Below are 23,350 nucleotides of genomic sequence, written 5' to 3'. Positions count from 1 at the left end.
CTAATTTGATTCTGACACAACACGCTCCCTCACCGTAGTTATATGAAGTTTGTAGGCGACAGAATCTCGACGTGTTGGATTAGGGAGCAGTTCATAGTTGTCACTGCCCCCCCCCCAGCCTCCTCCCCTTCTCTATTTGTGCCTCTCTTCCTCCTTACACGTCCTCCTCTTCCTCCAATCCCCTAGAAACAGGCTCATCACAGATAAAAAGCTTTCTTTAGCATCTCATCAGTTTGCACATTGTGCGTGTGAACACGTCGTTTCTCATTCTCCGACTGCTGCTTGAATTTTTCATTCGACCCAAAGAGAAAATGATTCGAAAAAAGAAAACCACATTTCTAGTAACTTCCATTAATGTGCAAGATGATGCGCGTACACTTTTGAGGACTTGCAAAGTAACGATCCCATAATGCAGAGAGCCACTCACATCACCACTGCTTGTAAATGGAGAGAGATCAATGCAGAACAGGCAGCGTAATGGTGCTTTCATGTGGGAATCTGCAAAAATCAATGGCTATAAGTCATTTGCAATTCCCAAACAATGATGCAAGTGAAACAAAAGCAGCACTCCACCACAAACTCACGCCAAGTATATGTATGCACTTGTGTTTGTAACTGCTGCACCCTAATTATTATATTCTATAGACGCCACCCTCGTGTCTCTCGTGACACAAGCATGTGCGTCTTACGTTCTACAACAAGTAGCTGCTTGAAGCTGCATCAAGCCCAGAGCTTCATGTGAGAGCTGGACGGCTCCCCAGACCCATTTATTCTGCCAAAAACTGAAAGCTGGCATCACGCGGAGAGGTTTCATTGTTTCCCTATGATGCTGCATTGCCACATGTCATGTCATCAGCGAGATAAATGTAATCTAGGAGATAGCAGTGCGGTTCGCTGTGGAAATAATTGCCCAGCTGCACAAGGAAGGAAAATAACTCTTAATAGTGTGTGCATGGGACCCCCAACTGCTACAAATAGACAGTGAAGGATATTCTGAGTCGGTCTGGGCAGCACTGCCAGTGTTCAATTGTAGACCACAAAATTACACTGTGTGATGATGATGCCCATTTCAGGAGCAGCCTAAGAGTACGAGATGCATTTCACAAGTGGAGGGGTTTAGGAAATGCTCACACAGAATCTGCATCAAAACTTACTGCACTTTGAAGCTACTTTACATGAGGAAAGATAAAAACACAAATTCGTTTAAAATAAAGACCTGTGCTTTTATTTTGGTGACTCTGATCCAATTGAGCAAAAGAGAAAAGTATTTAAAGACGCACTCCAAACTAAAACAACATTTATGGTGTTTTTTAAACATGTTCTTGTGGCATTTTTTTCTCATGACGGAATGCATGTATTAAGAAAATGAAGGTTAAAATCGTATTTCTGAGTACCGGTATTTCTTTATTAAAATCATGAATCATGAGCGGATGAAAAAATGACAATTTGAAAATTTGACAATTTTAGTTTTATCTATTTAACATTTATTTGTCCAGACAAGACAGATTGGCCTAGCAAAAGGCAGGACCTTTTAAAAAAAGTTAATTGGTGATGTAGAAAATATCCTTATCAAGACTGTAAAAAATGCTATTGCTATAAATGTGGAATGTGTTGGGTTTTTTTTTTTGGGGGGGGGGGGGTTCTTTTTTATAGTTTTCTGCAATTTCTATCGTGTCCCCTAACGTACAAAATACATTAGAGTTGTGTATCTTTTCCTCTCACATGATTCGATACACGATTTAACAAACTTAGGGGTGATATAAATACGGTCCAATTCTTTTACCTAAATGGACACAATCTAGATACATGTTATTCATTTGGGACTCAAATTTATACATTAAAATTCCTTTTAACAGAGAGACTCTTTTTTTGTGTATTCCTTTCTGACACTTTTTTTTAACTCACCAAATTTTTACAAAACAGCTTCAAACATAAAAATAAACTGGTATTTTGGGACTCTTAGACTGTTTGAATCTTTGTAGTTAAAAAAGTGAGTCATGTTAATTTATTTAGGTATTGTTTGTAGTGCTGTGGAAAAAGGGTTACCATATTTTTAGTGAACACAACACACATCTCTCTCTGTGGTTCGCCAGTTGTAATTGACCTGACTTGGTGGAAGCGAGCTTGTGATTGGACGTCTTTGTTTACGTTACACATACATAAAGAGTAAGAGTTTGACAGAAACCGAATATTTACTTCCTGATCGATTTAACACCTTTTTACCAACAGATCTAGTTTGTATGTGTGGTTTTCAGCTGATACTGCTGTTACTCTCAGCACAAGATTGATTTTTTAATACACATCTGTATCCTTTACATTCAAACAAAGCATTCATTTAAGGAACTGGAATGGCTTTCTCCTCTATTTGAATAAGAATAATTAGAGTGCATTATTAAAATAATTTTCTATTAAAATTTATACAGAAGTTGTATTTTTGAAGCACCGTTAAAACTCTTTCTTTTTCATTTTCAATTAGATCAAATGTATGATTTTATTTTAAACATTTCTTCAGAAAAATAATAATTGTTGCATTTATTCACTGACTAAGGATGTCATTAATTTTCTTTAAATCATTTTGCTGAAATACTTTTTTAAAAGGTAAACATATTTTTACTTCTTTGCTAGATTAATCCGTTTGTTTTTGTTATATTTAATCAGAAATGTCATCTTTTCCATTAAAGAGATGAAAGCACAATCATTTTTTAAGCGATGTTTTTCTTATATGTACAGTTCTGGTGTGTGAATCTGTGCGTGTTGTGAATCTGTGCGTTTCCGTCCACGCGGGGGGGGGGGGGGGGGGGGGGGGGTTGTGTTGTTCATAAAGAGGTGTGAATGATGCACCTCCAACCACGTGACCAGCGGGCGCACAAAGCGCATCCTTATAGAGACGCTCTCCTCCAAACCCGCACACGCCCGTCTGCCGCGCGCCTGGCTCTGCTGCCTCCCACTCTGCGTGTCTGATGAGTTCTCCCGGGATTCTTCACAACATCCACCACAAAAGAAAAAAGAAAAACATTTATTATACTTTTCTTTTCAGTCCAGTTTTTTTTTATTCTCCTGGTACTTTTTACAAACAACTCGGGACAATTTACACCGGAAATAAAGGAAAAACCGAATTAAGGTAGGCACCATACAGTCAAATAATAACTATTTTAATTCATTATCTGTTTTTTTATTGCTGTTTCTGATGTCTGCATATGTCTTAAATCAAAAGTATGATATAAACATGAGAGGTAAATGTCACAATTGTTGACACCAAATGTTCATAGTTCATCGATCAGCTTTGTTCCTGTCTCCCTTGATGCCTTATTAATTCTGTAATGAGTTGGGGGGGGGGGGGCTGCATGATCTCCTTTAATTAATAGGACGCCTGTCCAACATGCTTAATGTAGTGATTTTCCCAGAGGCTGCACAGGTTCATCAACTGTTCCCACTATTGTCTGGGATGCATCTGTTTTGGAAATCAGCAGATTCTCTGAATGCTTGTTGTTCACCTCATTAATCAGGACTAAATGATGTTAATATGAACATTTTAACAAAAATGAAGATGTTGTATCATTGTCTGTTGTTGTAGATGTCTAATGGCTAAGTGATGCCACTGAGCGTCTCTTCTGCCAGGAGAACTGTGAAGGTGGCTGTACCCAGGGTAACCCAAGCCACGATGAGTACCCTCGCAACAGGTGTACGCTATCTGGGCTCCAACGATGCCAGCTACGACGACCCCTCGGCCGACTCCGGCCTGGTCAAGAACGGCCTCCGCTTTGGGAAACATCCCTCCCTCAGCAGCTCCTTTCCAGAAATTTTCCCCGAAAGCAAAGAGGTCTTTTATGCCGCAGTCTCTCCCATCTTTCCCATGAACGTGTCCGATGTCGGAAACGTCACGTCCGTGGAGATTGGGGGAGCTCATCAGTGTTCGGAGAACTTTGCAGACAATCTGGAGTGTTTCATGATCCTCACGCCCGGCCAGCAGCTGGCGATCGCCATCTTGGCGCTCACCCTTGGAACGTTCACCGTGCTGGAAAACCTGGTGGTGCTCTGTGTGATCCTGCACTCGCAAACGCTTCGATCTCGCCCGTCCTACCACTTCATAGGCAGCCTGGCTGTGGCTGATCTGATCGGAAGCATCATTTTCGTCTACAGCTTCTTGGACTTTCACGTCCTCCACAGAAAGGACAGCCCAAACATCTTCCTCTTCAAGCTGGCGGGGGTCATCGCCTCCTTCACCGCCTCTGTGGGGAGTTTGTTTCTCACTGCAATTGACCGTTACATCTCCATCCACAGGCCTATGGCGTACAAACGCATCGTCACAAAGACCAAAGCGGTCACTGCCTTCAGCATGATGTGGACCATCTCCATCGTCATCTCCCTTCTGCCACTGCTGGGCTGGAACTGCAAGAACCTTGGAACGGTCTGCTCCGACATTTTCCCTCTGATTGACCAGAAATACTTGATGTTCTGGATCGGAGTGACCAGCATCCTGGTGCTGTTTATCATTTACGCCTACATGTTCATCTTGTGGAAATCCCACCACCACGCGGTGCGCATGCTAAGCCGCAGCTCCCAGAGGAGCGTGATCGTCCAGACCCCGGAGGGGAGCAAAGTGCAAATGGTGAGGCCGGACCAGGCCCGGATGGACCTGCGTCTGGCAAAGACTCTGGTCCTGATTCTGGTCGCCCTCATCATTTGTTGGGGCCCGCTCCTCGTCATCATGGTTTACGACCTTTTCGGGAAGGTGAACGACTCCATCAAGACGGTGTTCGCCTTTTGCAGCATGCTGTGCCTGCTCAACTCCACGGTCAACCCCATCATCTACGCCATGAGGAGCAAGGACCTGCGCAGGGCTCTCCTCAACATCTGCCATTTGTGGCGGGGAACGTCGTCGTCCCTGGACAGCAGCGCAGAGAGCGACTGGAACACCAGGAGCTTGAGAGCCTCCGCCGTCAGGGTGGGGAAAGCTGGAAGAGGCGGCAGAGAGACAAACATTAAAGTAGAACGGGCCACGGTTTCTGGAGCGACTGAGACTTCTGCCGCAGAGCCAGTCTAGAAGACGCTCTGACACGACAGTTGGATGAAGGTGTCAAGTAGCTTCCATCCTGTTAGCACACGGCTTTGTGACAAGAAATGTGCCAAAACTACAGAACAAAAAAAGACTTTTTTAGCAGGAATTGCAAAACTATACTATGGAAAGATGGAGTTTCATGCTGTTATTTTTTCTTTTACCTGAACGTTAAAAAGTTAAAAGAAAATCTGCTTTTTTCTTAACTTACTTTAAACAAAGTAAAGTGTAACTCTTGGTTGAATTATGACAAACACTTCAAATAATTGAAATGCTTTCTGCAATGTCATTTTCTCTGTATTCAATTTAACGTTTTAAGGTGTTTTCTAAAGTTATGCTAGTTTTTATTTTATCTTAAATTTAGTTATTAGGTTAATTTATTTACTTTTTCAGTAACACAAGAAACATTTCATGCTTTATAGCAAGCCACTACTAGATATAGTTGATTTCAATGTATTTTTTTTTAAGGAAAATATAGTTACTGTTTTTAATTCAATATACTTAAATATTTATGGTTAAACTACAACTTAAAGCAATTTGATCAATCCTATGTGCATTTTATTGTGAAGAATCAGGTCTGCCTGATAAATCTGTAACAACAGTATTTCATATTGTATTTTGTGCTACTAGAATACTTATATTGTCCTATTTAATTCATTGTATTAACATGTCTGAAATTTTTTTTAACAATAAAACAACAAAACTAGCTAGTTAGCTTGTGGTATATGTGTATAAAAATAAAACGGATTCAGTTTATCCCATAAAAGAATAAAACAACACATTATTTTGACTGCAAATATGTTTTTTTAACAAAATTTTAAACAAATCAACACAAAAGCCAGTAATAAGCTCAATATTGGGAGCAGTGGAGATTCTAGTCGCCCTAGAAGATGTCCGGATCCTCATTTTTCACGGAAAACTGTTTCTGACCTACAAACAGAACTGAGGTGAGGAGGTATTTTGTCATTTTTGGAAGTCACTTATTCGCCTAAAGAAGTGTTATTTTTGTATCAAAGGCCTACAGGTTATTATTTTGCTCACACTCAAACATGGATCAAAACAATTTATGATTATAGTTCTTTTTTTTTAATGCTCTTTCAAGCTTTGCTAATGTAAAAAATAGCTTAGTAACTCCAGGGCTGATTGTCACATCGAGAAACACATTTTAAAATGGGATCTACACATAAGTGGTTCTATTTTACGTAAGAAAAAAACATTGAATAAATCTTTGGATGCAAAAAAAATAGCATTCAGATGGAAAAAAGGTGATTCTTTTGTCATTAAAAGTAAATTATACTTGAGCAAGGCAGCCATAGAAACCTTTCCCGGTCTGAACATTGAGATCTAGTTTTAGGTCTGCATTGATGGACCTGGTTGTATTGATTTGTAATTACACTCAATAAATAATAGAGTGGGAGCGGTAAAGCCTAATTCTTTGATTTTTCACTTCCACTGCACTGTACATTACAACACATTTCAATTAAACATTGATCTTGTTTACATTTGATGTGCTAAACAAATAGGGTATTTGATTTTAGAATGTTTTGCTGCTTTGAACAAAACAAAAAAAATAAAAATGCACACAATGTTCTTTTAATTTTTGATTTTATTTTTGTGGTGAACTTCAATTGAAAGCAATAGGAACAACTGATTAAATCATGGCAGGTAGTCATAATGTGTCTTTAACCGTTAACTACTCTTTTATACAATAACATACCAAACAAAAAGGGATCTCAAGCTTTACTGTAATATATAAATGATTCTTAAAAGGTGTTTTAATGATGAACAGAGTAAAAAGTGTGACCACCAGCCTAGATCTGCCCTAACCTTAAATCTCAGTCAACTCTGTGTCTGTTAGTTTGATACAGTTTGCTGTTCCAAAACAAACAGATCATAGACCTCCCACCACCATGCCTGACAGTAAGAAAAATGGATTTTAGTTTTGTTCATTGCGTGTTTTCAGATTTTTTGAGAACACTTGATTAAGTAAGTTTGGACAGAATTAGCACAAAAAAAGAAAAAAACTAAAATACTACTACAGAATTCGAGTCTGCAAAAGATAAAGGTAAAATGATTCAGCTTCTCTAACTTTTATCTAAATAGAAGTTCTCAGAGCCTCAGCATTTGACAGAGAAGATAAATACTGATGTAATTTTAGCTTTATTGTGAGCGCTGAGACTCGTGTCTAAGTCTATGATGTCGCTGAGATTTTCTGATTAGTCTTTATCCTTCTAAAAACAAGTGCTTCGGTTACATTCATTCATTCCATCATGTTTCCAGAAGCATTTCCTTCTGTCTTTTTCTTTCCTGAATGAAGTTTCATTGAATTAATGAGTTGACCTGTTTAAAGCAGCAAGAGAGACAGTACTATTGCTGGTTTGGTAACAGAGCTATGTAAGATTGAACATTCATGTAAAAAACTATGACATGAAACATTATTAGTGTGCATGATTTTACCCAGAGTGAGGTTAAACAGCCACCTTTCATGCACAAAGCCATTAAAAAAAACTTCAGTAGAATTAGAGCAAAAGGTTTTAAAAAGCAACATAAATAATTTAAACAAAACAAATAAAACAAGCAAGGCAAACAGTGTCTATAAAGAAATTTCTTGGTCAAAACAACTGGTTTATTCCTTTGTTGTTGTGCAACACTGCCCCCTTGTGGTAATTATAGGTATTGAGTCTAAACGTCTAGAATTTGTAGGAGTACATAAGGTTGTTATACCTCAATAGAGACTATTTATATGCTGACCAGTTCAAAGTAATACGTTTGGTCTACATTCCATTTTTTTTTATTCGGTGATGCTGATGCTTCAGTATGACCCACAATGCGTTGCGTTTGCCATGCTTGACGTCACAGGCCGGAGAAGACGGGTCTCGGTAGCATAAGCTAGCTTGCCTGTGTAACGGTATACAGTCGGCTCTGGGCTGCGTCCATCGTCACTTTAACTTTTAGAAAGCAACTTCCAGAGCCACGCAAGTTGGTTGAAGCAGTTGAATTGAGCCACTGTTCTCCAAAAAGGTAAAAAAGATGTATTTAAAATCAATTACAACATTTAGAATGCACTTTCGGAGCAACTCTAGCCGCGGCTAACGTTAGCTTTGTTTTCTTTTTTTATTATTTTGGCTAGCGCCTTAAGCTAACATTAGCTCGCTACCTGACATTTAAAGCCTGAGCTGCGCACAATGCTCAACGTGTATTTGCCCGCATGGAAAGCTGAACTTTCACGCAAATATTAAACTTGTGTTTGGCCAGGATTTGCTGAAAGAGTAACAAAGGCTAGTAGTCGTTATCTTTGCAAACGTTATCGCCTTGTGTGTGCGTCTGTTTTTTGTGCTTTTTCTGGTATGTGTGAGTGGTTTTTTTTTTTTTATATACCTTTGATCCATCGTCCACCTTTAACCAACTAGTCATGGCGTGTGGAGCCACCCTGAAGAGGAGCATGGATTTTGATCCGCTGACAAATCCCACTTCTCCGAAAAGACGGAGATGCATCCCGGTTACTCCATCGTCTGCTGCCCCTAGGAAGTACCTCCGGATGGAGCCCTCGCCATTTGGAGAGTCCTCTTCAAAACTTAGTGCAGGTATTTCTACGAATGTTTTGCATATTTACCATAGCAGCATAAATATAGAGTCTAACAAATATCGTTGTCCTTTTATTTATTTTAAATCCACTAGAACAAATTCTCCACAGCATCAAACAAGAATACAAACGCATCCACAAGAGGAAGCATCTAGATGGAAGCTACCATCAGTCAGAGTGTTGCTATTCTCCTGAATCCCCATCACAGTCATCCAGCATGCCAGGTGGGTGGAGGACCAAAGGGGAACCTGTGGGGGGAAAAACATAAACTAAATGGATTTCTGTGTGGGTTTATCTGATTTACACAGGAACATCCTCAGGTGGCGTCTCCCCTACTAGAAAAGAGCAACCCTTATTCACCCTCAGACAAGTCAGTATGATCTGTGAACGCCTGCTGAAAGAAAGGGAAGAGAAGGTCCGTGAGGAATACGAAGAGACCATGACTTCAAAATTGGCAGGTTGGGTTGAATTTCTTCCAATGGTTTTTAAATGCCAGCTTTAAAAAAATAAAAATAAAAAGCCAAAAAAATAATAGTATTTACAGTTGTCTTAGAGCAGCGGCCTGCAACCCTGAGCCTCCTGAGCGACATGTGGCTCTGGTTGGAAAAAAATTGTGCTTTTTTATTAAAAAGTAACATAATTGACTGCTATACCCAGAGTGCTCCGAAAATCCATCAAGCGGTGCGGTTTCGTAGTTTACTTTTTTGAGCTCCACGTCCCACAGATAATCAAACTTAACACAACCAGATGTCATACTTAAGGCATGCTGGATTATAAGACCAGCTGTCTATAACTGAACAAAATTCAAGTGTCCAAAAATACAGTAAAGGTCACTTAGTTATGATTTGATTTGAGTTCATTAGATTTACTCATTTCTGGTTGAGATGCACAAACATCGATAAAGTACTGGTGCATTTGCTGCAATGAGTTCATCCTATGTGGGTGTCTTTTATTTTGAAAGGAAGTCATGTGAACCTCTAATATAAACATTATCTTTATGATTGTGTTTTATTTATGTTAAAAGGAAGGATTATTTTAATCCTATTACTAACATTAACAGAGATGTGAATTAGTGTTTAATTTTTCTAAAGGGGGATGTAAGACTTTGTGGCTTCTTCTGGGTTGCGTTTGGTGAGAATCTCCCGCTCTTTCATTGTTGAGGGTTGCAGACCCACTGGTTTAGAGCATAGCTTTGATTTTATGATAAACAAACACGTCAGATCATTGTTTATGCTGGCCTCCTGTGAGCAAACGCTGTCTAACTGTTGCTATAAGAGGGTATGATCACAATCAGGGCTAAAATCATTGACTATAAATGAGAACTGGACCCAGTGAGTGTGATGTCACTCATGGCAAACGGTTTACTTGCAGCTCCGACCAAATGAAGTCAGTTCAGTCGCCATGTTGGAACCAGAAATTTTCAGTATGGAGTGAATGGTCTGAGTCAGCGTTTCTATGGTAACCACTCTGGCCAATTAGTTGTGTGCTTGTTGGAATGCTGCGCTACCTACCACTACAAAGCGGGCTCAGGAGAAACGGGTTAGTGTTAGAATTCCCACTCTAACCCCTAAAAACTATTTAGTGCGGCACCTTATTGTGCCCTGAAATTTAAAAGCAATTCAGACACCATGCTCACTACTTTTTTTTTTTTTTTAAACAGTGGATATGACGTCATCGATTTCACAAAGTTAAAATCTAATTAATAGGAGCATTTTGCAATGATTATTTATGAATCTGCTGTCTTCTAAAGATATAAACTTTGATGATTTATTAAAAAAAATACATTTAAATACATTTCTTTTGGCATAAATTGTTCCAACGCAATCCATTGTGGTCCATATTTGCCGATCTAGTGAGCGTCAATGTACACTGGTTTTTGGCAGAGACTTCTGGGAAATTTATAGGGCACTCGATTTGGGAATTGTTGATTCGGACAGAACTACAAAATGGCGAACGCCCTGTATAGTGCACTATATAGGGGTTATGGTGGGAATTCAGACACAGCCTCTGTCAGATGTTTTGAACGTTTGATGTTTATCGAGGCGTCTGATTGGTCAGTTTATAACTTCAATAACCTCTATTACAGAAAAAATATTGTGGGGAAAAAAAGTCAGAGCAAGAATGGTCATTCTAACAATTAGGACAAAAGCTGTTTATTTCTCCATAGAAGTCTAATGGCATTTTGGCTTCTTAGAGCCAGCGGCCACTTCCTGTTTGGAATGTGATGAGGGAGGAGTCACTCAGTCCAGTTCTCATATACAGTCAACAGTTTGAATGGATCAATGCTTCATTTTTCAAATGTCATAAAGTAACGCAGTATTTTTCTTTCTACGCTTCAGAACAGTACGACACTTTTGTGAAGTTCACACACGATCAGTTGATGCGACGATTCGGAGAGCAGCCGGCGAGCTGTGAGTCTTCTTCACGATCTGTTGTAAGGTTTTACCCCAACACGTCCGTCTCCAAAATCTGATTTCCTCCTCCTCCTTATCCTTTTCCAGATGTTTCCTGAGTGTGGCCCAGAACCTTTGCGAGACGGCCCTTCTCTTGCTGCGAGCTCCCACGCGTAATCTCCGAGAGGGGGCAAAAAAAAAAAAAAGCTTGTTCGAAGAGATTCAGTTCAGCTCATTTCCAATGAGTTTTCTTACCGTGCCATATATCTGTCTTCGGGCAAAGGTTCACATGAAGCTGTTTTTTCAGTTCGTACCACTCTTAAGCAACTAGGTGCTTCCTAATGTCAATTAGTGGCCCCTGTTTGGCCTCTGTTCATCCAACTGTTCCCGTACCTCCAGTTATCTCCCTTTTTGTAAGGATTTCCAGCATTCCAGGCCTTCCCACTTGCCTCTTTTGCTACATGTAAATACGATTTCAAAACCGCTAGTTTTTACACACGAGGATTGTTGGTGAGTCTTGCAGGGAGTGGAAGCTAGAACAGAGGTTGTTTGCAGATGGTTCCCCCCTGTTTGTTGCTTTATTTTTTTTTAAACGGAGCATAAAGTCACATTACTCCCCCTCCCCACCAGTGTTTATTTATTTTGATTTGTTCTGCTGGTATCACTTTCAACTAATTGTACTTCACGTGGAAGAAAAAAAAAACAATAAAAATCCAATGTTTAATTTTAACGTACGTGCAACAATGGAATAATGATTTTGAGGATGTTTGACGTGTGGTTGATGTGACACTAAATCCCAGCATTTTGATTTTTTTTTAAGTTTCTGTTTTTAAAGCATTGCTGCTGGTCTTTTAATGATTACGTTGCTTTAGCCTAAATCCAAAAATCCATTTTTAAAAAAAATCTAAAACGAAAATGGTTCATTAGAAATTCACCTCCAAGTCGTGGGTGGGACTGTTGGGTGCAGAGCAACCCCGCCCTCCTTCCCATCACCCATAGCTGAGCTCTGTTCAACACGCTCTACTGCTAGCTTGCAGCTCACTCCAACATTAGCGGTGCAACAAAAATGGAGAGCTATCCAGTCGTACAGTTTAGATCCAGACACCAGGTCGGACGAGTAAAAGGAAGACGTACGTGTCTGAGCGGATGCATCAGAATGGGGCGGAGCAGCAGTTTGTGGCCCCGCCCAGTGTATTTTTCACAATTACAATCATTTTCAAACAGCATTTTTTTTCGTCTGCTCCTGATTCAGAAAGACTTAAAGAAATGCGGTATTTTTATGTTTTTTTTTATGAGTATATGTCGCAGTATTTTGAATAGTTTGGTTGGCGTGAGACTTGTGCGCTATAGGTGACGCTCAGTTTAGGTGACTGGTTGGCCTGTTCTTTATGATGTTGTGACCCGAATAATTGTTTATACGTGATGCTAAATAAGCATCAATCTGTTACAGTAGTGAATTTATTCTGTCTATTCCGTTATACGCCTTTCAAGATGAAATGTCTGTTCTTGGTCCCAGATTTTAAGTTTCTCCCAAAAGTGCAACTTGTACTCGAGTTTTTCCTTTTATGCTTTTTTTTTTTTTTGGCATCTGCGACTTATAGCTTAGAAAATTCAACACTCAGTAATACAATTTTAATTTTCTCATCATAAAGCTGCCTAAAGAACACGTTTTTTATCGGAGCAGGTCTTCAAGTGATGTTTTTGAGAGACAAATTGTAAAGTGACCTACATTTTACAGATATAACATTGCAGTGTTTCCCATCAGACACTGTAATCTGTCTGTGACTGATAAAGCTTTTATTGGTGGAAAAACAAATCCATACTGACATGAACAGAAGTGACAACAGCTGTGAGAGTTTCTGCTATCAGCAGCCTCCCCACGTGAGGCGCGCCACATGGTCCGTCTTCTGCTTCGTCGACTTCACGAAGCCCAGGAACTCGAGTTCAGACACGGCGCGGATGAAACGGGCGCTACGGGGGGGGTGTAGGTTAAGGAGTGAACCTAGACTGTGAGGAGTCGATTCAGCACTACCGCTTTCAACTAAAGGGAGTGACAAATGTAGGGAGCTTCTCCGCCTGCTTTGCTATTTGCCCAACCTTTCAAAATAAAACCAGCTGCAAAGTGACTGTCGATGCTATTTTACTCCACAAAAACTGAGGTTACTTTTCTTTTTTTAATGTTTTAAAGTTTCCTTGTTAAAAAAATTGAACATGATTTGAAAATAAAATAGTCATGCTGATACTGGCTTTAGCTTTTTAACCCTTGTATTATCTTATATGACCCCACCATTACATTGACGTGTTCTTCCTACCATGACAAAGGTGGATAAAGGTGGAAAGATTTCATGTAATCCATGGACACCAGTGAAGATCACAAATCATTGAAGAAAAAAGGTTCAGCGCACTGTCTAGTGGGTCTAGATGACCCAACTCCCAGCGTTAAAATGCCTAGGATAGCACAAGGGTTACAAACATCCTTCAAGAAATCAGCTATGTCTTTTTTCATCACTTTTGATAAACATTAAATAAATGCACCTATTTTTACAGAAAGATCACTGAAACTGAAATGGAAATCAATTAGAACATTCAAGTTGTTGAACTGATTTACTTTAAAGGCTAACGGGATAAAAATGATTGTACAAAAAAATATATAATATAACATAAGACAATGAAATGTTAAGCTACAACAATTCTAGAAATCAGTCGATTTTTAAAGGCAAAACAGTGTCTTAGTGTCAGCAAACGGTAACTAAAGAGCCTGAAATATGCTACAAAGATATGAGAAATACATTTAAAGGATAAGAAACATGTTTTTGGACTGTTAATCCCATCTTTGATTACTGTAATTGATGCGTCACAAGCTCCTCCCCCAAAATGTTGTCAGACCAGTGATGGATTTATGGTTTTGTTTATTCTGATTAACATTTGAGTTTTATGGATGTCTAAAATGTTTGCAAAGTTGAAGAAAAAAAAGTTCACATTTCGATCAAGGATACTGTTTGACCTCATCCACTTTACCGAAAGCGTCCTGGTCTGGGTCGACCTTTGCAGCGGAAACCACCGTGGCGTAGGCCTGGAAACAAGCAAACAAAGCCGTCTGAGGGTCAAAGGCCAAAATCTATAGATTCTTTTAATTTCTGAGAAAAAAAAAGGTTTAATTTTAGTTTTTCTCCCTAAAGCCAAACTAAATGGATATGCGCTGATGTCATTCGCGTTTGTATCACACAAACGTACTTCTAGCCAGTCATACAGGTTAATCAGTCGGCCACACTCGAGGTGGAGCTTGTAGGCGATGCAGATATCAGGGGCAGCGCTGGAGAGACTCCCGTCTTCCGTCTTCAACGAGTCATTCTGAGAGAACGAAAAAAAACAACACATCACACGACTTTAGAGTCATTTTTGGAGGAAAACCGTCCACTCCCTCCTGCTGTTTGCAGACACTCCACATCACGGAGCGGCTTTACCTCCAGATAGTGGTCTGGATTGCTGAGGGCGACCTGGATGGAGGTGCGAGGCGAGGCGTTGAGGTGGTGTTTCACGGTGGCGACCGAACTGTAGTAGCAAACTTCATGCAGGGGCTGAGACTCTGGAGGCCATAGGTGGCTCCTGAAAGGGAAACGTGAATAATAAACTGTTTTTGTTGTATTTCACTGAAATCCCACTCCGACCATCATTGGATCTGTTCTAAAATGGTCTTTCAATTAGGATTATGGCGTTATTTAGCCAAAAATCTTACATGTTATAAACCCCGTTTCCGTCGGAGTGGGTCTTCCAGAGGAGCAAGAGCGATTTTGCTTACCTCACCAATCCGTCAACAAACTCCACGGTTTCATTCCTCAGGATCTCAAACGGACTGAGTTTCTTGGACCTACGAGACTCGTTCATCTCCAGCAGAGTCTGCAGGAAAACCCCTTTGTTAGTTCTGCTTTTGTATTTCATTTACCGGTTTACTTCTTAATAATTCTAGTAACCTTCTGTAGCTGGAACAGATCTGTTTTCTTTGGCAAATTTTTCGGTGGAGAGAGGACACACTCGTCCTCACTGGGGGCCACATCCACGGCAGCTGTGGAAACAAACCAAAAAATAAAGTTAAGTGGACTGGAATATATGCATGTCCTCCCGACTTCCAGAGGAAACAAAATCCATTAAAGACTACAATTCCCAGAATCCCACCCCTTCACATTTGGTATCACTGAGAAGCCCCAAAGTCCTCTGTAGGTACCAAAAAGAAGGTAATTAAGTAGCATGGAAGTTATTCAGGTTTAGAAATGTAATTTCTGGGAAGTCAGGAGGATGTTTGGATCTACATACCATCCAGCTGCTGGAACCTGCAGAGCAGCTCCTCCAGCTGTTCACACGCATTCTTCATCGTCTTGGATTTGACGGAGCGCAGGATCTCTGCACACCTCCGCAGCGACACAACCAGCTCGTCTTTAGCCTGCATCCTGATGGGAGAAAAGAGGTTTCTGCTGTCAAAACGGTACAGAAACATCATGTTTAGCTGCTCTTTAACCTGCAAATGTGAGTTTGCTGCCCTCTTCTGGTGACGTGGCTTTCTACAGCACCAAATGCTTTTTAGGGCTCATCTGCAGCTGAGCTTACTTTAAAAGCTTCATGGCAGATTGGTAGTTCTCTTGCTCCCACACGTTCTTCCTCAGACACGCCTCGTGGAGCTCCCTGATCTGCGGCAGAAAAAAAAAAACTCCAGACGTGAGCGTGCTCACGGAGGAGGGCAAACGCAGAGGAGGAGGAGCAGATCCTCGCCTGTTTCCCCAGAAGATGCCGAGGCAGAGTCGACGTCAGAGCGTGGAGACACCTCAAGGTGGGATAGTAGTTCTTGTGATATTTGTGAAGAGTCTTGATCAGTTTTTGACACACTTCCTAAAGGGAAAACAAAAGCATCAATAAAATGTGTTGCTTGATCAAATTTAAAGCTATGTTCGCACCGCCCTCCGATACTTGCGTTCAAGCGACCACATTAATTAAAAGTTTGGGTAAACGTGCTTTTTCTAAGGCTTTTTTGTACAAAACCATTGAACCTGCGTTGAAAGTTAAAAACCAACCACTTTCATCCATAAACCCCAATTGTAACAATAAAATCTGTCCAACACAAGAGGCACTCAGCTCTGATCTGCTCACTCAGCTGTTGGACAGGACAAGTTTAGAAAAAATAAAACACATTTTGACTAATCAGGGGCTTAGATTTGGTAACTACGTATGGATGGAATCATTTGTAATTGGTGGAAGTGCCAACTGTTTGAAAATTGATCACAAAGGAGAAATGAATAATTGGGGTTTGTGCCAAGCAGAAAATTATAGGACATCAAGTCTTTCAGATATTGGAATGGAGCTGTAAAAGAAGACGCCTGGAGCAAGATTCACAGCTAGATTCACCGTATGCTATTGAATGCACGTGTTGCCCGGTGTGTCTATAGCATTAGTAAAAACTCCACCTTTAAATGCGAGTCATCTGTCATCAGGTTGACTTGCTCCTCAGCTTCTTGTCCCTCTACATACCTAGAAAGAGAACATGCTGTGTTAGAAACATGAACTCAGGTCAGGGCATTGGGTCACCACTAGGTGGAATTTTTCAGTAAGCAAATGGATTAATATTCACACAAAAAATTAAAAATAAAAGTGAGATACTCTCAGGCTGCTTCAAAACACTTGTTTTCCCAAACTGCTTAGGTGGAGGCGTGGCCCTATGACTGACAAGCAATCAGCAAATCAGCAGCCCAACACCTGTGGGGCTGGTTTGTCTCACCCATTTACCAACAAATTAATGGAAAAAAAAAAGAAAAAGTTTGACATTATATCCAAACTACACAGTTTTTTTTAATCCATGACTGTATACGAGAACTGGACTGAGTGACCCTTCCCCAATGTGTTCCAAACAGGAAGTACCCGCTGGTTCCAGGAAGAAGCCATAATCCTGCAGAGTTCTATTGAGAAATAAACAGCCATTACTCTGTTTGTCAGAATAAACATTCTTGCTCTGACTTTTTTTAAACACGTTCTTGTTTATCCTAATATTCTTTTTTCTTATTTTTTCTGTAGTAAAGATTATTCAAGTTATAAACTGATCAATCAGATTCCTCAATAAAAGGGGTGTGGTCTCACGTCAAACATTGCAGCAGTCTGCTTTCAGCAGTGGGGGTGTTTCCTTCCAGCAAACTCACTCCTGATTGGCAGGTGGCGTCTGGCTCCAACACCGCAAAAAAAATGGTGTCTGAATAGACTTCATTTGTTTAAAACCGAAATTAAGCCGTTTTCTTTGAATGGCCTCACGCTGACTCCCTCCAGTTCCCTTCTACAGCCGATGGTTGAACCACAGAGGATCTTCTCTGCACCTCTTGAATGACGGCAGCAGTCTGATCCTCTCCAGGTCACCGTGATCCAGCTGCGTGGCGTGATGCAGAGCCGCTTTCTTCCTGCAGCACAGCACGCTGAGAGGCTGCGTGTAAAAGTGCTCCAGGAGAGCCAGCTGCAGGTGAGAGAAGCAGGAAGTAACACAACAGGAGAGGAGCCTTCAGGTCCCCCGTTCTCACCTGGACTCACCTGTAGGCCCTTCATGAAATTTCTGACAGAAAAATCGTGGAAGAAGAAGATGCTGACGAGCACGCTCAACACTTTTTCTGTCAGCTTGAAGGGGAATTGATGCGTCAGGATGAACTGCAGATGGAAAAAATATGTATTTTAAAATATATTCAATTGATTTTGCAAAGACAGTTATCCTTTCACTTTGTAAATTATTTACTCAATCACAAAACTCACAAGTCAATAGTAGGCCTAATTGTCATTAGTGTGGCTGAGAAAAACCAAATAAGACATTTTAATTTGTCATTTTGAGTCCTAGATTTGGAAACCCAGAAAATGATTTTCTGTCCACCCTGACAGAAAGTCAGCAAACTTAAACAAGGAGGTATTTTCTGCAAAATAAAAAGAAATGCTTAAAAAGTAGTTTTATACCTTTTGTGATGAAGATTTAAACAAATATTTTCTTTTCTTAGTTTATCAGAATTTCTCTGAATGTTCTAAACACATCATAAATTGCAGGTAAGGTCTTTGAAGTCCCCCACTCCAGTCATCTTGTAAGTTCTTTTTAAAGCCTACCCATTGGTCTTTTCATTTTAGTTATGCCATTTTTAGCTGAAATCACAATCCCTCAGTTGTGTGTGGCATCATTGGCACAGTGCAACCCCACCCCTTCCCAATGCAGAAAGCTTAGTGCTTGTAAAAAATACGTTATTTTTTTCGTCTGCTCGTGATTTAAAATTATTTAAATAAAAAAATACTTAGAAATGCAAATTAAGGCTTATTTTGTTCTAGATCTGTCATGCATCATCAGAAAAATGTCACGAGAACTCGTTAAAAAACACAAAAAACATCATTTATCGGAGTGGGGTTTCAAGCTTGAGATTTCGACCTTGTCGATGACTGTGGCGAGATGCTCGGTGCAGGAGAGGGATTGGAAGAGTTGGATGCACAGCAGCGAGGACACAGAGTGAGGCAGCATGTGCTGGATGGTGCTGGGCGACGTGGCGATCCCAAAGATGAACATGAGGGGAAGGCGGTGGACGTACCGGCTGTGGGTGTAAAAGGACGTCAGGAAAGGGCAGGTGTTCTCACAGGTTTTCCTCTGCAGCTCACCTGCAGATCAGAATGAAGTCCTGAAGAACTTTGGGGTTAAAAGCTTCCAGATCTTTGAATACGACGACAACAGGAGGGAGCTGCTCCGGCTCATCCGTGACAGTGGAAGGACGCTTTTTCCCTGGAGTGTCATTACTGGATTTCTTCAAAAAGAAAAAAGAAAAATCTTCAATATTCCCTTTCTATGCATGTACAATGTGTGTGCACATTTGTTGCAATTTCCTCACTTTAGTTTTAATAATATACCAGTCACACAGGGTTGTGAGGGAACAGTGCACACTTTTCTGGACATGACAGGCGGCCTGATCGGCTTCATCCTCATCATCCACAGCCACAACCGTCTCCATTAATCCCTCCAGGACCCTCTTCAACAAATGCTTCAGTGCTACAAAAATCAAGCAGGAAAACCATATACCAGTAACTGAAAGTTTGGTGAGTCACTGTATACACTGAGAAAGTATATGAAAGTATTCAGCTCTTACCTCCACATTCCTTGGCCTGCAGAGAGACCACATAAGGAGTGACAGACTGTCTGAGTAGGTCCGAGAGGCTGCTGAAGGTCAGGTCGTGATCGGGAACGTTGACACCTGGAGAGCAGGTCAAAGAAACGTCAAACCGCGCCAAAAATAGTGGGGTTTTATCGGGTTAGCTGGTTCCTGAAGAATGTACGCCGCATACCCAGCATGAGGGCAGCTGTGGGAATTTCACTGGCCCTCATCTGCGATGCCCAGTCGCCGTGACAACGAGCGGAGGAACACTTCCTGCTGAACTCCAGTAAGCTGTCCAAGATTTTCCTATGGAGTTCATCCTGCAAAACCTTAAAATGACATTTAAAAAAAAGCATCAAAAAACGTATCTGAAGGTTATATGTGAAGGTGGAGTAATGCACACTCCACCAAGCCTTCCAGGGAGAAGAGACGGAGAAGCCCACTGCTCCACCTTAGGATCCCTGTTTACACAGGTAGATATTCATATTTACTAGTTTGTTGTTATCAAATCATTTATTTGTTGGTGTTTTTCTTTTCATTTGGTTGTTCATTGATTTTGTTGCATTATTCCAATTGCCCTGAGGCTTGGAGCCCCTCCCCACTGACTTTAGGATTTAGGTCAGGTGAAGCTGGGAGTAGAAAAGTGACTCAGGAAGAATAAGACCAGAAGGTTCACTTGAATTTATTTTTAAGCGTAGTGATGGTTCCGGCAACACCGACGCGCCGGCTCACGTGTCGAGCTCATAAAGAGAAACCCTCTGTTGGTGCGCGCATCACTTCAGGAGAAGTCACGTGACCAACACAGCCACTGTGTGTGTGTGTGTATGTGTGTGTGTGTGTGTGTGTCACACAGGAGTCAAACAAGGAAGCGCGTCTACCAGCAGTGTTGCCAGATTCTGCGGTTTCCCACCCAATTGGGTGGTTTTGACTTAGAAATTGCAGAGGAAAAAGAAAAAAGAAGAAAAAAAAGTTCATGCACCTGATCCGTGTCCAGTTTCCCGGTTTATTATGTTTCATTTTACCAAATCTTCCCTAACGGTGTTGAATGCTGTGTTTTTATTTGGTTGGTGGAATTTCTTCATAGTTTTACTAGTGTTTTTAGCTTTTGGTCCCCCTGTTCCTCTCAGTTTATGCTGAATCTAGCAGAATACCAATCCATTTCAAACAGACTCTTTTTTTAATTATTATTTAATCATTTTATGTTTTGGAGGTTAAAGCAGAACTGCCAAACTACCTCCTTCATGCTGGGACATTATAGAGCGAGACATGGGAATGAGGAACTACAAAGACAAATATTGTTTTTACACTAGTTTATGTATATATCTGTTTAGTTTTTTTAACTTGGTAGCCTGCAGTGATGTTTTCAGTCCAGCATGAGTCTGCATCGAATGACACAGTATTGACAGATTATCAATACGGTTTAGGAATGTGCCAAAATACAACATGACGCCTCATCTACCATCACTACACTGTTGTAAATGTATACAAGTGCCATATATATTGTGTCCTATGGACTATTTTGCCTCACTGAAAAATATTTATGGTCATTTTCTATAACATTTCTTGTTTTTACACCTCTCTGTGTTATTTTAACTATTTGTTTATTATTTATTATTTAGACCTCGGATTTTGTTTGATTATTTATTATTAAAATCAAAGAGATGCATATCTATACGTGGGTATATCAAACTTTGGATAGTTAATCGTGACTTGATTGGAAAAGTAAAAAATACAAGTAGTTCTAAATTATGTTATTATAGTTACTCAAATCAAAAATATACACATTGGTATTTATAGATAAAATACATGACACATGAAATTCATTAAGTGTGAAGTTTGTCTGAAAAAAAGGTTTAAATCTTTGCTTTAAAATTAGAGTGATTAAGCAAAGTTATATAATCCCACCCCTAGTATGATTTACATGACTTTTTAAAAAAATATTTATTATATTCTAGTTCAAAACTTAATAAGAGTCATTTTTACTTTACCAGTCCAATTGCAGATCATTTGTCAAATTCATACGTATTAATATAAAATCACAAAGAAAGTGCCTATTGAATTTGACTATATTTCAGAAGTTAGAATCCTGTTTATTTTACTGAATTTTGATCAGGCACCTAAGTCGATACCTAATTTGGTTTCGACTAAAACTTAAAGTAATTATATTCTCTCTTCAGCGTTTCTTACCTCAGTTTCAGTTTCGATCTGCTTCCACAGATCCTGGCAGAGCTTGAATCGCCTCTGGCCGCTTTCCGGACCCGCGCAGTCATGAATAAAATAACTTTCTGTGTGGACAAAAAAAAGAAAAGACAAGTTAGCATAGAGTCTTAGGAACCATTATAAAACACTGACTGAGACTCCTCACCCTGACTGACATCCTGCTTCTTCCTCTTCTTCGGACTGGGCTTAAAAACAAAGCATCCCTGCGGACAGCACAATCAGAAGCAGGTAAAGAAAAAAATATCGCAGCCATCTTGTTTTATTTTCGTTACGACTTCAAGTAGATCTGCGCGCAGCAGAAAATATCACCTTTGACACAGATGACGTAGACATCTCTGAGATATCGAGGAGGCCGCCGATCCTCCAAAGATCCAGGCATTCAGTAAACTAGTGTTTAGTGAAATGCCGGCTGCATGTCTTCCTAAAATCGTCGTTTTCCCGCCAAAGTGACGTCACAGTTTAGCCAATGAAACGGCAGTAAAATTGAACGCCCCGCCCAACCAGAATACGTTCACTTCTAAGTGCCTTATTTAGTAAAATAAACTTCTTTTTTTATCTTAACTTAAGAAAAAGAAAATCTTATTAAGTGTCAAATAAGTTTCTTTTTAAAGTAATAATGGATTAAATTATTTGAAAACAAAAATATTGTAATCCACCTATAATGAGATGAACTGAAAATATATTTAGAACATATTTGTGCAAAGTAAAATAAATACTTTATCATAAAATAATTTTAAAATGTATTTGAAAAAACTTTATTTTTAAAATTGTTGTAGAGATCTATAAACAGCACTATTGGTCTAAAAATTTAGAGCACCTTATTTATATTTTTTATTTAAATGTATTCTGTGTAATGTCTTGATAGCAGCTGGATCTACAAAAAAGGAATCCCAAAACTAATTTATAGACCAAAATTTACTTTAGTTTAATCAAAATCACCATTTTTCTTACCTCAGGAACGCTCTTTCATAGATATTTTCACAAGTTCTTTGGGGCTCGTAAGCTTCTTTGCTCCCAAACCAGCTTCCTAGCAATCTGGAGACTGTGCTGACTGACCCCTGCGTGTTTTCAAGTTTACCGTCTTGTTTTGTCTTCAGGTAGTTCTGGCAAAGCTTGGATTTGTGTTTTAGGTCATTCATTTGTTGTAGTACAAACTCTTAACCAACTCAGCACCCAAGCGCTGCAGTCTTGTGGTGGCTGAGTTGGTTTAAGGTGCCTCTTGCCCTATTTATATCACTGACCCCAAAACAGCTCCATACCATCACACTTCCTCCTCCGTGTTTCACAATTGATGTCCCACACAGTGGAGCTGTTCTTTCACATTTTGACAACACATAAAAACAATTTGAAATAAAGATTTTTTACTTTTGATTATCGATTTATGAAGGCTTCTTCCAGTCTTCAGTAGTCCAGTGTTTCCTGAATCAGTGAGGACTTTTTGCTTTGTTGTGATGTTTCCGTAATGCCTTTCTTGCTGCAACTTGTTTTGTCAATCTCATACCTCCAAGTCTATTTTTCACTGTGTAAGTGGAAACCCCCTTTAATGGCCACAATTAAATTGTTGTGAGTTTGGGTCTGTTTGACCTCTTCCTATCAGTTTCCTGCATTTTCTGAGTGCCTTTTGATATTGATGAAAACCGTACCTATTGACACCTTAACATTTCATAAACATATAAAGCACCACACACGCAGAAACATTAAAGAATTTAAAAGTTATTTTTGGATACTCATTTTCTTCCTGTATCAATCATTATTTGGTTGTTTTATTAGGATATTTTGTTTCACTGCCTAAAATTTACTTTTTTCAAATTATTATTTTCTAATTTACATTGAGAATAGTTGGTGTTATTGAACTCAGCAATCAGAAAATGTTTACATCAAAATATTCCATTGCTGCACCAAACATGATCCTAATCTCCCATTTCAGTGCATCTTTGACGGCTCTTTTTTTCTAGAAATT

The 23,350-nt window shown here is 39.9% G+C and overlaps 3 protein-coding genes across 5 annotated transcripts; 2 read left to right on the top strand and 1 right to left on the bottom strand.

Annotated features, from left to right (window-relative positions):
- The first annotated feature begins 2,871 nt into the window (after positions 1-2,871).
- LOC101174061 (cannabinoid receptor type 1B) lies at positions 2,872-5,763 on the top strand. Of its 2 annotated transcripts, none has more exons than XM_078940573.1 (2): positions 2,872-3,121; positions 3,619-5,763. In XM_078940573.1, the coding sequence occupies exons 1-2, from the start codon at positions 2,961-2,963 to the stop codon at positions 5,042-5,044; spliced, it is 1,587 nt and encodes a 528-aa protein (XP_078796699.1). In that variant the 5' UTR covers positions 2,872-2,960; the 3' UTR covers positions 5,045-5,763. The 2 variants fall into 2 exon arrangements, with proteins under 2 accessions (XP_078796699.1, XP_004082571.1); XM_004082523.5 differs by having other exon boundaries at positions 2,907-3,121; positions 3,575-5,763.
- A 2,705-nt stretch (positions 5,764-8,468) lies between these two features.
- On the top strand, positions 8,469-11,762 carry LOC101168162 (akirin-2). Its single transcript, XM_004082252.4, has 5 exons — positions 8,469-8,640; positions 8,735-8,863; positions 8,948-9,097; positions 10,979-11,050; positions 11,141-11,762. Exons 1-5 carry the CDS (start codon positions 8,469-8,471, stop codon positions 11,149-11,151), a joined length of 534 nt encoding a protein of 177 aa, XP_004082300.1. The 3' UTR covers positions 11,152-11,762.
- On the bottom strand, positions 8,708-21,856 carry orc3 (origin recognition complex, subunit 3). Of its 2 annotated transcripts, XM_011490313.4 has the most exons (21): positions 21,700-21,856; positions 21,536-21,593; positions 21,358-21,455; positions 19,361-19,499; positions 19,165-19,269; positions 18,910-19,067; positions 18,683-18,825; positions 18,459-18,618; positions 17,591-17,704; positions 17,383-17,516; positions 16,486-16,549; positions 15,797-15,913; positions 15,635-15,714; positions 15,344-15,477; positions 15,004-15,095; positions 14,832-14,929; positions 14,497-14,638; positions 14,267-14,383; positions 14,029-14,105; positions 12,860-13,003; positions 8,708-8,887 (listed from the first exon to the last, which is right to left on the bottom strand). In XM_011490313.4, the coding sequence occupies exons 1-20, from the start codon at positions 21,721-21,723 to the stop codon at positions 12,898-12,900; spliced, it is 2,160 nt and encodes a 719-aa protein (XP_011488615.1). In that variant the 5' UTR covers positions 21,724-21,856; the 3' UTR covers positions 8,708-8,887; positions 12,860-12,897. The 2 variants fall into 2 exon arrangements, with proteins under 2 accessions (XP_011488615.1, XP_004082301.1); XM_004082253.5 differs by lacking the exon at positions 8,708-8,887 and having other exon boundaries at positions 12,813-13,003.
- Between the last annotated feature and the right edge of the window lie 1,494 nt (positions 21,857-23,350).

Source organism: Oryzias latipes, chromosome 22 (assembly GCF_053564925.1).
Source record: "Oryzias latipes strain Hd-rR chromosome 22, Olatipes_Hd-rR_3.1".
In the NCBI taxonomy this organism is placed as follows: domain Eukaryota; kingdom Metazoa; phylum Chordata; class Actinopteri; order Beloniformes; family Adrianichthyidae; genus Oryzias; species Oryzias latipes.
The sequence above is the reverse complement of the archived record's forward strand: the minus strand, read 5'-3'. Positions and strand labels throughout refer to the sequence as shown.